Raw genomic sequence first — 13,839 nt, forward strand, 5'->3', positions numbered from 1 at the left:
GTCATGATAGCATAGCAGACTTATGGCTGGGACACATATCCATACTAATGGCAGTTATGGCTGTTGTAAAGAGGCTGGGATGGAAGGACTGAGGCAAGATAGGGAATCGCACTGTAAATATAGCCCGGGGTTGCAGGGCCCAAATTCGAAGGGCCTGCTCAGAGCCATATGTCCTTCCTTCACTATGAAGCTTCCTTCACTGACTGACATTCTCTTAAGCTTTTCCTGTGCAGACCATGACCTGAACAACGTTGGACATGCTGTCTGGCTTGGGATAGGGGACAAAGGGACCGTAAGAAAGAACTCTCAAGAGCTGGCCTGTGGTGGCAGCAGGGAAGCTCAGGGTCTCAGAATCCTCCAGGTCACAAATGGGAAACGTGCCAGTGAGGTGGGGTCTGCTCAGAGTCCAAAGGCATCTCTCTGCTGGCTTTGGAAACATGCTTGTCCTAAGTGCCTTTGGTGTTATAAGCATGAGTCTGGGGTGGGAGTAGCGTCGTGTGCTGTGGATTCAGCAGGAATGAACTATTTGAAGGGTCTCTCACCACTGCTCATGTCTTTAGCTTGGGATGCTCCCAGTGGTATAGAAACTGCTTGGGAGTCCGAGGGCAACTGGGAGCAAGGGGTTGTGCCAGTGGGTGGAAAGCCCATACTTGCCCACACTCTAAGGAAGACCTAGTATGGTGCATGCTGGGAGAGCAGTTGACATGCAGTTGACATGGAAATAAGATGGTGGGCCTCATACAGGGTCCACAGCAAGAAGGAATGGCCCTCAGCAGGAGGCATGTGACCCCTCCCCAAATCAAGGTGGGTCATACAAGTGCATGTGACTTGGTGCCCTTCAGGTGCTCAGGGGCTGAGAGCATGGCATGATTGACTAAAGGGGCCATGGGAGGTTGCTGGGCAGTCTCTTGCACCCAGGCTGTAAGCTAGCCACAGGAGATCTGGTTGGAATGCAGCCCAGGGTTGGTGGGCACACTTTCCTCCCCAGTGTATGCCAGGTAGGGAGCCCCAAGGATTCTGCCCATGGCTTGACAGTGACAGGATGGGTGAGTGATAGAATGGGACAGAGAGCCAGGATTGTCTGGGCCAGGCCTCCCATTCCATGTGAATGAAATCAGAGGCAGGGATGGAGGGGCGAAGCCCTTCCTCTTCCCATTCCCCTCTCCTCTGGAAAGAAGAGAGCTCACAGGGTGACTGAGGGCAGACAGGAGCAAATACCGCTCTCCTTGGGCAGCCCTGGTCCTTAGGCCTTAGGCCTGGAGCTGTAGGCTCCAGGACAGCCTAGCCCCCTAGGCAGTCTAGGCCTCCCTGGCTGGAGAAGACACTGGTCCTGAGGGGCCTCCAGGCCCATCTCCTTCCCTTCCCACCACTGACCCAGCCCTCAGGCTCTGCAGAGGGAAAGATGGAGTGTGGGGGCAGGGGGCCGGCAGCCAATCACATCAGGACAGCCCAAGGCATCTGTACCTGGTGCTAACCAATCCCCTCTGCACAGACAGCTCTGCTGGCCTCTGCTTCCTCCTCCCCTCCCTGCTCTGCCCAGCAACAGCAGAAAGGAGTGTTTAGGAGGAGAAGGAGGCCCTGCAAGCTCCCAGCCCTTGGCAGCAAGGAGCTGGGCCCCCCTGCTCCCTCTGTTGAGGGAGGTTAAAACAATACTTTCCGTTCCTGGAGCCCAGACAAACGTCCCCGGGGACCCTCAAGCCTGTGCAAGTCCGGCTGTCTCACGGACAGGAACTCACACAGTACAGAGATGCTGACCCTTGTAGGCCTGGGCCCCATGCTTGTCTTCTCCCCTCTGCTGCTCTGGGCCAGGCCTGGGATGAAGGTCTCAAGAGCAGAGGTTCACTGCTGCAGTGCAGACAAAGGCTGAGCCAGCTGACACAGCTAGGCAGAGTGAGCTGGCCTGGGAGGGAGAGAGCAGGCTGTTATGCAGGAGACTGAGAGGGGCCTGATTCGCACTGGCTCTCAACCTTCTTCTTGGCTCCCTTCTCTTTGTCCAGATCTATGGTGGCTATTTTATTCACTACTTTGCCCCCAGAGGCCTCCCGCCAGTGGAGAAGAACGTGGTATTTGTAATAGATGTGAGCGGCTCCATGTTTGGAACTAAGCTGCAGCAGGTAACAAGGACTTTTCCTGTGGCCTCTGAAATCTGTGACTGTCCCCCCTTCTGATAGTGTCAAACGGTTCCTCTTGTAAACACCTGCTGCTCCTTTTCTGAATCAAGGTTTCATGCCATAGCCCAGGCTGGCCTCAATGTCAGTGTATAGCTGAGGATGACCCTGACATTTGACCCTCTTGCCTCCACATCTAAGTGCTGGAATTGTATATGTGCACATCCATGCCCAGTTTACTTGGTGCTGCGATGAAATGTAGGGCTTTATGCATGCTGAGCTGTATTATCAACCCTTAACACCTCTCAGCGTCTGATGTATGTCCATGTTCCATGTGCTTTTAATTGTGTGACCCTTAACCAGTGTCTTTTTCTATCTCTGTGATCCCCATTGCCATTATCTGACAATGGGATAATGTCAGTGCCTTCTCCACTATGGTTCTGTAAAGCTTGGATCAACTTATTTAGCTAAAGTATTAACCAATGTCTAGAACATTGCCAATGTCCTATAAATGGTGCCAAATTCTCGATTCTATGGAGCCTCTTGTATGCCTACTCTGTGTGAAGTATTGTTGTGGGGAAAAGAGTGAGGAAGAGGGATATTCTGTGACTTGTTGTCAGAGTATTGAATATGTGACTAGAGAATGAAAATGGTCCATGTTAGAGTGTTCGTGCACAGTCTCGGTAGAGACTATGTGGGTGAGAAGGAGAGAGGCAGATCCCTCAAGACAGTTCTTTCCAGAGAAGGGCCCAAGTGAAAGATCACTGACAATGTTAATCAATAACAGTTAAATGGTGTGCTATCTAAGGGGCACAAGGCCATAGTTATGCAGTTGAAATGGATTCTGGGTTATCCTGGATCTGATGAGAAAGTAAATGTGAAGGAAACAGATGGGGTTGAGGATCAGAAGCAGATCTGAGTGGAAGTAAAGCATGCCAAACCCAGCAGCCAGCCATACAGCTCTGTAATCATATGGTCCTCCAACCTGAAAGGGGTGATATTCATCCCAGGGTCACACGCTCAGAAATCATTGACGGCACAGACTGGAGATCTCTTAAGACCAGAACTGGGAACCTAGAGAGTGACACTGCCCACTAGACCTTTCTTATGATTACTCATATTATTTTGTTTTTGATACAGTCTATGTCTCACAGGCTCTTAGAGCTTACAATCCTTCAGCTCCAGTATCCTGAGTGCTCTTTACAGCCATGCACCACCATATGTGGCTCTATTGGAACTTCCTTGGTGATGATCTCAAATTCTATATTATAATGCAATAGCCACTGGCCACATACACTTGAGATGTGACTCTTTCAAGTTCTGAACTGAACTTCTTTTCCACTATTGGACAGTGAACCTCTAAGCCTACAATAAATCTTGACAGGCATTTTGACTTGATATCCTCAACTCACAGCAAGGAAAGGTCAAATGGAGTTAAAACCATAAAGCAGTCAGAGCAAAGTGTCTCGTGAGGAGAACTTTTCAAGTTCATGGAGCTCCAATTTTCTCATCTCCTTCACCCTTTTCCCACAGACTAAAAAGGCCATGAACACCATCCTCAGTGACATGCAAGACAGCGACTACTTCAACATCATTTCCTTTTCTGACAAAGTTAACATTTGGAAAGCCGAAGGCTCAATCCAGGCCACTGTCCAGAATATCCATAGTGCCAAAAACTACCTGAGTCAAATGGAAGCCGGTGGCTGTAAGTGTTATACCTACCTACCCAAATGCATAGGCTGTGGTGACATAGGACATTTCTGAGCCCCTCTTTTCATTCTCCCATGCCTCTCATTTGTCACAGTGTCAGAAACGTCACTTTCACATTTGGCATAAATAACCATACCTTTTCACCCTCTGGTTCCTCTCCTGTCTCCCCCTTCTGATAGAAAGAACATGGTTGGCTTCCCCTGTATCTTAGCATATTTCTTTTCAGATCTCTGTTTCCTCTTCCTTAAAGCAGAAAAATTGATAAGGCTTTAAGAGCAGTATTATACATTTGATTTCCAAGCATTTTTCCTGGTTCTGACTTTTGTTAAATCCTGTCTCAGATAATTCATTCTCCCAGATCTACTCTTTGTCATCTAAACAATCTTTCCCCTGTGGGAAGAAGGTGGTGGTGCTCTTTGGGCGGCTGTCATCTGACTAGAGAATGAAACAACCCCCCCCCCACACACACACACATACACATGCTCTCTGGGAAATAATCAAAGAATGGTCTGGGACAGGGAGTGATAAAAGACAAGGACATATGGGCTCCACTATCAGGTCATGTGAACCAGGGCGAGAGTGAAGGAGTTAGGAGGGATAGTCAGTGGGAACAGCATGAGAAAAGATAAAGTGGGGAGGATGAGCCTGGGAGCGTGATGCAGTAGGAGTGTGTCTGCAGTGGGGGTAAGAAATGGCCTGAGAAAGTGATCTCACAGTCTGCTCCCCAATTAGGGACCGACATCAACGCAGCTCTACTGACAGCTGCTTCAGTGCTGAACCATAGCAACCAGGAGCCTGGAAAGGGCCGTGGTGTGGGGCAGATTGCTCTTATCATGTTCCTGACAGATGGGGAGCCCACAGCCGGTGTGACAACTCCCAGTGCGATCCTTTCCAACATCCGTCAGGCGTTGGGACACAGGGTATCTCTTTTCAGCTTGGCCTTTGGGGATGATGCTGACTTCTCGCTACTGCGCCGTTTATCCCTGGAAAACAGGGGCGAAGCAAAACGCATCTATGAGGACACTGATGCAGCTCTGCAGCTAGAGGGTCTCTATGAGGAGATTTCCAAGCCTCTGCTTGCAGATGTGCACCTAGACTATCTGGGAGGCTTGGTTGGGGCCTCCCCTGAGGCCTATTTCCCTAACTATTTTTGTGGCTCTGAGCTGGTGGTGGCTGGCAAAGTGCAACCAGGTGAACAGGAACTGGGCATCCACCTAGCAGCCCGTGGCCACAATGGTCAGCTTCTCGTGGCCCACCATAGTGAAGAAGCTACAAACAGCAGTCAGAAAGCCTTTGGTTGCCCAGGGAAACCTACCCTCAATGTAGCCCACTTTATCCGCCGCCTGTGGGCTTATGTCACTATTGGGGAGCTGCTGGAGTCACGCTTCCAAGCCCGGGACACTACCACTCGCCATCTGCTGACTGCCAAAGCCCTCAACCTATCCCTTGAATACAACTTTGTCACACCTCTGACTTCACTGGTTGTTGTGCACCTTGAGAAGACCAATGAGGAATCCATGAGCCAGCCATCCACAACTAAATCAAGCACAGTCACACCCTCACCCAGCAAAAGCCCAGGCCTAGGAACAGGCAAAGCCTTGGTTCTCAGGGTCTCTTCCAAATCAAGGCCCATAAAACCAACCTCAACTATTTCTGCCCCTAAAAAGAAGGTGCCCAGCTCCAAGGAACTGGGGACACTGAGTCAGAGTTCCAATAGCCTACGAACTTCAGTACAACCTAAGTCCCAAATTCCAACACAAGACTCCAGTACCTTGCCATTGACAACTCTGAAGATGAAACCTCTTGCCCCTGTGCCTTCAGGTTCTAATGTCCCATTGCCTCTGAAGCCCACCACTTCATCACACCAGAATCCTGGTGTTATATCTCTTGTTACTTCGAGGACACAGGTCCTACTTCCAAACCCTGTCAGCCCTGACCAGCCCAAAGGTGGCACTATGAAACATTTTAATCCATTTACTCCTTCCAAAGTTCCTTCTTCATCGGATGCCCAACCTCTACCAGATGCCCCATCATACTCTCAACCTGGGGAACCCATATCACAGCTACTCCAAAGCTTGCCACAGCCCAAATCTGTGTCCACATTTCAGACACCCAAACACCCATTACACTTTAGCTCCAAGGCTCTTGCTCCCAAGACTTCCCCAGATTTACCACACCTTAGATCAGGGATTGACTTGCCCAAGTCTCCTAAAATGCCTTCATCTCTTAAACCTAGTGTCTCATCTCACCAAACTTCTACTAGCTTACTAGTTTCCAAATCCAGAACCCCAGCTACCTATCATGCCCAAATCCCATTACCTGGCAGGCCCAGGCCACTAGTTCCTGAAAGCCTTAGCACATTCTCAATCACACTCTCAAGTTCCACAAGTTCCAGCAGTGCTGTGCCTACGTCTATTCCTGGAGAACCTCTCCCTTCTTCCTTTACCCCTACTTTGATCTCTCTGCTGCCCACTGAAAGACTCTGGCATCAGCAAGAGTGGCTGCTAGGACCCAAGAGCACCAGGCAAGTTCAAGTTCTGGGATCATCCCTGCCAGGGATTCTAATAATGGCCCTAACCGATGGCTCTGATCCTATACCAGGAGGCATCTCCCCAAAATCTCCCAATCTTGCTGCCTTCCAGCACTCTCCCTGAGACTGGCAGTCTTCCTCTTCTCCCAGAGAAGCTCCAACTGCTGCCAGAGTCTATGGTAGAGACCAAGTTCGTGGAGTCCTTGAACCCACCAGTCTTCTATACCTTCCTTACTCCTGACAAAGATGGTGAGTGCTGGTGGCAAAAGGCCAAGGCAGAGCGGGGGAGGTGTGAGCACAAAGAGCTGAGAGTGGAGGAGGTATGTAATGCTCCAAAAGCTTCCATGGTTGCTTTGGGACTTTGGACTAGTTAACATTTCTAGACCTCAATACCTCAATACATGCACTGAATCAGCGGGCTTGGCAGATAAGACTGGAAAGGCTAAACAGAAGCAAACAGGCTAAACTGGTGTTGACATTTGTCTTGTTGAAAAAGAGAATGGTTGCTGACTCCCAAGCAGAACAGGAATGTGGTAGTATAAATTGGAACATCACTAAGTAGGGCAGGTCTGCTTGGTTATTGTGTGCTCTGTGAACAGTCACACTTAATAAAAGGGATGTAAATTTCATAGAAAATAATGGCAATTGCCATGACATTTCCAAAAGACTATAAAATAATAATTTCCAGCTCTCCCTATGTACAGGTATTTCCGTTCATATCATGTTTATAATCTAGCATTTAATTCCCCATGTAAAATTATTGATATCTGCATTTTATACCCAGGAAAAGTGAAGCACAGAGAAGTTAAACAACTAGTTTAATGTCACACAGCTAGTTCGAGACTAGAACCCATACATTCTGGTCCCCAAAGAAATTTGTTTCCAAAGAGGGATACTTTCTCAACCTAGACACATGGGGGAAGGCCTAGGCCCTGTTCCAAATGATATGGCAGACTTTGAAGATTCCCCCATAGAAGGTCTCACCCTCCCTGGGGAGCAGAAAGGGGATGGGATGGGGGTTTGAGGGGAGCAGGAAAGGAGGGGAGGGAAAGGAAACTGGGATTGACATGCAAGCTTGTTTCAAATTTAAATTAAAAAAAAGAAAGAAATGTGTTTCACCACTTCATTATTCGAGTTTTTTTAAAAGAAGAATTTCTTGAGTTACATTATAGCAGAGGGTTAGAAAGGGTTAGGGGGTAACAATAATTCACAGGAACACAAATTTGAGCAACATCTTTGATATACCATGTCTCTCAAGTCCCCCAATATCCCACCTACTTCTACATCCTGTGATGTCACTTCTAATCTATTTTCCAAATCCACTGACTTCCCATGAACCCAACTGCCACTATCACAAATTGGACAAACTCTACTCTCTCATCTAAAATAGCTTGTCTGGCCTCCTTACCAGTCTCCTGCAGGCCAAGAAATTTTTCAAAGAAACAAATCAATTCATGTCCCTTTCCTACATAATGCTCCTCAAGGATTTCCATCACATCTGGAATAAAGTTCAAAGTCTTCTTTATGGCCTGCATGGTGTGCTCTGCATGCCCACGCCACACTGAATTCACCTTCTACCACTCTTCCATTTAGCCTCTGAACTCTAGACCCCTGCTTTCTTCCATGCTCCTTACATTGGGTCATCACTCAGGTACTTCTTTCTGTCTATTGACTGCTTCTCCTTGATTCAATGTGTCTGCCTTTCTTATAGTCTTCATCCTTCCCATGCTCCTAAAACTTCAATTGGTGCTTTCTTACACACCTTCCTCCACAGGCCGCTTTAGGCCTTTACTTCCTTGATCAGCCCAAGGAAGTAAAGCAGTGTGTGTGTGTGTGTGTGTGTGTGTTTGCATCCACCACCATTGATAATCTTGACTATGATATATTTCGCCAGGTGAGAAATGTCTTTCTCACCATCATACCTTGATGCCTAAATAGTGGCTGGAAGAATAAGTGAATGAATGAACAGATGAATGTATAAGTGCTATGGGAAAGAAATCAGAGTGTATTAGAGCTTGAAAGGGCTTGTGACGGGTATAGACATACGCAGGTTAGTTTGGGTAGCCAGTAAGGCCTCTCCTAGTAAGAAGGAAGAAAGGACCAGACATGGAGGTCACATAGAATTCTGGCACTTGGGAGACTGCAACATTAGGATTAGTAGTTGGAGGCGAGCCTGGACTGCACAGTGAGACCCTGTCTTCTCTTTGACCCAGCCATGGGAAAGATTCCTTTTATTTCTTTGTGTTTGGCAGGAAGTCCACACTGGGATGGCAATTCTGAGAGGATCCTGGGAGAAGCTGGACGTGATATGGACGCTAAGGAAAGTTCCGTGGAGCTAGTAAAAGGTAAACAAGGGGCCCTCTGGCAAAGACTCCTCTAACCCTTGTTTATATTCAATGTCATTTGGAATTTTCATTGACAGTGTGGGAGCCCAGAACAGGGGCAATGTATTCATTTTCTATCACTGTGTAACAAATTACCATAAATTGAACAGTTATTGGAGAATTAGTTTTCTCCAATGAAGTCTCACTGAGTGTATCAACCACACATCAGCGCAGGTCCTATGTCCATTTTAGCCAACACGGAATGAATTCAATGGTGTTTTTGTAGATTTTTTTTTTGTCTCATAGTGCTTCATTTGAACAGTTTCCTTATCTTACTGGTCTTTAGCTTTTTTAATTTTTGTGTTTTCTGTTTCATTTTTGTTTTATTTCTTGTTTGTTTTGAAAGAGAAAACACAAAGTTGGATATGTAGGGAGGTGCGAAGGATCTGGGAGGAATTGGGGAGAGGGAAACATGATCAAAGTGTATTGTATGAAAATTTTTCCAATAAAAAAGCAAGACAGCTCCCATTCCCTTCATCCATGTTCTCCTGCTGTAACAGAATTCTACAGCATGGGTAATTTGTAAGAGGAGACAATTGTTCAGCTCACGATTCTGGATTCTGGGAGGTCCAGATGAGTGGCTTCATCTCCTGAGAATCTACTTGATGGTGGGAATTCTATACAATCTCAGAGGAGTGCAAGTCATCACTCAGCAAGACAGAACAAGCCAGCTTTTAGAGCAATCACTTTCTAATAATCCATTAATCCATCAATTGGTCTGGCCTTGAAGGATAAGTAGAACTTGACTTTAAGTAAGAAAAGAAAAGGAAAACATTCCAAATGGCAAGAAAAACAGGAAGCAGAAAAAAAAAGTCAAGGCAATCATAACAGCCAGTTCAGGGTCAAGTGTGATGGTTATGTGTGATTACAGCACTCTGGAGGCTAAGGAAAGGAGGATCAAGAGTTCAAGTCCAATCTGGGCTATACAGTGAGACCCTGACTCAAAAAAAAAAAAAGCAATAACAAACAAGTCAATTTGACTAGTATAGGATAAAGTATAAAGAAAAGACAAGAGATATAAATTCCAGAAAATGTAATACTGAGTTCAGAAATTTGACCCTTACCTAGTATTCAGAAGCTGGCGGGTTCTAGACTTGTTCAGAATGTGTTAGGTCAGTTTCTTATCAATGTATCCTTTGCAGGCACACTGCCAGGCATCTTCACCTTCTCGTCATCTGGTAAATCACTCACACCCCTACCACTTTGTATACTGCAACCTACCAACACTGGGTTCTCTCTCTCCCTCCTTCTCCTCCTCTCTTTCCCACTCTTTCTTCTTTTCCTTCTCCCCCTTCTTCTCCCTCTCTCTTAGAAAATAGATGGTCTTCCATTCTCCTCTTTGCCCCCTTTTTTTCCCATTCCTTTAAGACTCATAACTTTAGAGTTTCAACTCCTGCCTTACAGTGGATGGGGACCCCCACTTTCTGGTCCACATTCCTCACTCAGGAGAAAAGATCTGCTTCACACTGGATGGGCGCCCAGGGGACCTACTGCAGCTCATAGAGGACCCTAAGACAGGTGAGAACCCCAAGCGCTCCATTCCCACACAAGACCACAGTTGAGTGTTCTCATGTTAACAGCCCTACATATTTAGCACTTTATTATATATACCTTATATTAGAGTATATAAAATAAAGATATATTTTATATACTGTTGGCTTACAGTTCTGGATACTTATGGGCCTATAATATATACACATGATATGTATGATATAATATCTGTGTAATGCATATGTGTACAAATATAATATATGCTCTCTATATTTATATACTTTATACTTTATAACATAAAATAATAATTACATATATAGTACCTTGAATAATAATTACATATATAGTACCTTGTAATATACCAGAATACATATAAAGGCAAACATATGACTCACAAACGTCTGACTACAGTTCCAGGGGATCTAACACCTTCTTATGACCCCATAGGCACCAGGCATGCACATGGTATGGATACATACATGCTGGTAAAACATTCACATATAGATAATACACAAATAAATCTAAAGCTAGATATAGTGGTGCCTGTCTTTCATCCCAATTCTCAGGAGGCAAAAGCAGAAGGATAGCTATGAGTTCAAGGCCAACCTGGTCTGCATAGTGAATACCAGGATAGCCAGAGCTACATAGTAAGATGCTGTCTCAAAAATCAATAACTCAACATTTAAATAAATGAATAAATACATAAAATTTAAAAGTACAAAAAATGGAAAACAAGCACATTTGTAAAACTGCTAAGATAGTGATATATATACATATATATGTATATACATATATATACACATACACACACACACACACACCAGGGCATATGATAAATTATTTTGACATTCGTTTACCTATAAATATGCAAATATGGACCATACAGTAACCCATATACATCTGCACATTCAGACATAGAAGCCCAGATGCTTCAAGATTCATCTCAATGCCTAGGAATCAATCACACTGAAGTAATACATATACTCTGCCACATCAGACACATGAAGTAGACTAGTACACAGAAACAGTCACCTGGTACACACTGATGTGCATCTGGATGCATACATACTGACACTATACACACCGGAATGTCTTACAAACAACCAAGACCTAGAACACCAACATATCCAGAGGCACATATAATCATACAACCAAAACTTCACATTGTAACATGCCATCTTCTTCTAACATGTACACACACTGATATTTCAAGAGATACTCATCAGAATATAACCAGACACACAGCTATGTGCAAACATTCACATATACAAGCAAACAACCACAGCTCAGGGTGGACCATGGTGGAAATATTTCCACTTGAGAGACAGCATCCTAGCCACAAATGGGAATTCTGTCATCTGAAACTTCACACCTGCATGTGCAATGTGTAATATGTGAATGCCAGGGTGAAATCCTGTGCTCTATGCCTGCATTTCCCCCTTACAGGGTTGCATGTGAGTGGGAAGTTGCTTGGAGCACCACCAAGACCAGGCCATGAGGACCAGACCCGTACATACTTCCAGATCATCACAATCACTTCAGAAAAACCCCTGGCCTACACTATCACTATAGGCCTCAGTTCCATATCCGTGCAAGGTGAGGGCATCATGAACTTACCCTGGGACCAGTCTGCCCTGGTGAAGAAGCCCCATCTGGAGCTCCATGTAGCTTCTGCAGCCCATCTCACCCTCCAACTTGGGCCCGACCTCAACTTCCTCATCCTTCGTCACCACTACAGACACCCCAGCACACTACAGCTATCCCATTTGGGCTTCTATGTGGCCAATGACTCAGGCCTCAGCCCCTCAGCCCGTGGCCTAATGGGTAAGTACCACTGACGTTGAAAGGGACCACAGTGTATCAGTTCTAACAGAAACCTCTTTCTTTTTCTTTCTTTTCATTTTTGTGTGTACAAATGTTTTGCTTGCACTTATGTGTGTGCACCATGTGTATCCTGGATAGCCCCAGAGGCAAAAACAGGGCCTCAAATTCCCTGGAACTAGAGTTAAAGAAGTTTGTGAGCCCATATGTGTACTGGCAACCAAACTCAGGACTTCCACAAGGACAGCAAGTGCTCTTAACCTCGGAGCCTCCTCTCCAGCCCAGAAACCTTCTTTTGGATGAAGGTCTAGTGCACCCCTCACATTCCGTGCTCTCAACTGTAAGGAGAAATGGAAGCCAAACTCTGCTTTAGGAAGTTCCTGATATGGGAAAAGGAGTGAGCCATAGACTAGTGATCACAAGGAGGGATGAGTATGGAGTGAGTTGCACAGGAAGCTACAGTAACTGATAGCAGGAAAAGTCCCCCAGCCTCAGAGCTCAAGAAAGACCTCTCCAAAGAGGGTGGGCCTTGTATCTGGAAGGCTACGCAGTAGTGTGGCAGGAAGGAATGGAGACTGGAGGAGCTAGTGCTGGCATAATCAATCTGAATGTCAACATGAGGAATTTGACTTTATCTCAAAAGCAAGGGGCAGGGAGAAGCCATGAAAAGTTCTAAACAGAGAATGACGACACAGCAAGGTCTTAGCATTCTAGAGCATCATCTGCATGCTTATCCTTCTGTGAAGGTGGGTTGTAGGTAGCCAGACTGTAAGAAGTTAGAAGACCCTGGCAGCACCTGAGGGTCAGACAGGTGGCAGGTCAAACAGGTGTCTTCACCTTGCTGGGACTCCTTAAGCCTCTGTATCTTCCTGTCTTCCCCAAGCCCAGCTGCTCTCTTTATCTCTGCTATCTTGCCTCTCCACTTCCACGCCACAGGCCTGTCCCATCTGGCTCTTTCATGCTTTCCACAGTGTCTAGCCTCTCCTTTCCTATAGCCTTCATTCCCTGCTTTCGGGCCTCCCCAGTGTTCTTATTGGTGCTACATATTCTCTCCCACAGGACAGTTTCAGCATACTGACATCCAGCTGGTTACAGGACCTACTGGATCTTATTTACAGAAGCACCATGGGCCAGGTGTGCCCGTGGTACTAGGCAAGAAGCTGCTGAAAGAGTCACCAAGGCTTCATCCCCGCTGGACTTCATGCTGGCTGGTGAAACGCTCTCATGTGGAACAGCTGCTGGGTCAGCCCTACCTTGCCTATGTTCTGTGATGGCTCCTGGACCTAGAGCCAGGAGGTATAAAATTGGGAGATCCAGAGGCCAGGGCATGGAGTCAACCAGGACACAGGCCTGGGTCCATGGAGGTGCACATAAAGGTCTCATGTACATGTGATAAAGGACAAATATACCAGGAAACACAAAGATAGAGCTAAGCAGAACTTTAGGCCCAAAACCTTCAGTACTCTCACGTCGTGATTCTCTGCTCCCTCCAAATGCACATTAGCCCTGAAAGTGACTTTCTTCATTATTCATTTTTTGGTAATTTCACACTTGTATACTCTGATCTCCTCAACACCCCCTATGCCCCTGCAGAAACCCCTACCCCACCTCCACCTTGCCTCTCCAACTTCATTTTCTCTTTTCATGACCCACAGACTGTATTTCTTAAAACCAAAACTTCATTGAGTCGTGAGACAGTCCTGGGCATAGCATTCTCTTATTCCTACAGTGTACCCTTAGCTCTTGGAATTCCCCTAATAAGCTATGATGGTCCCCATCATTGGACTTCTATATG

General features: G+C 46.1%; 1 protein-coding gene across 1 annotated transcript in view; it reads left to right on the forward strand.

The window, feature by feature from the left end:
• Positions 1-13,366, forward strand: part of Itih6 (inter-alpha-trypsin inhibitor heavy chain family member 6) — a 30,404-nt gene extending 17,038 nt beyond the window's left edge. Inside the window, 9 exon segments of the mRNA XM_051179362.1 lie at positions 1,998-2,114; positions 3,642-3,813; positions 4,551-6,418; positions 6,420-6,597; positions 8,601-8,693; positions 9,875-9,910; positions 10,137-10,250; positions 11,670-12,047; positions 13,104-13,366. Of these exon segments, the coding sequence (XP_051035319.1) occupies positions 1,998-2,114; positions 3,642-3,813; positions 4,551-6,418; positions 6,420-6,597; positions 8,601-8,693; positions 9,875-9,910; positions 10,137-10,250; positions 11,670-12,047; positions 13,104-13,315 (3,168 nt within the window). The 3' untranslated portion in view covers positions 13,316-13,366.
• The last annotated feature ends 473 nt before the right edge of the window (positions 13,367-13,839 follow it).

This window comes from Phodopus roborovskii, unplaced genomic scaffold (assembly GCF_943737965.1).
Source record: "Phodopus roborovskii unplaced genomic scaffold, PHOROB, whole genome shotgun sequence".
NCBI lineage: Eukaryota > Metazoa > Chordata > Mammalia > Rodentia > Cricetidae > Phodopus > Phodopus roborovskii.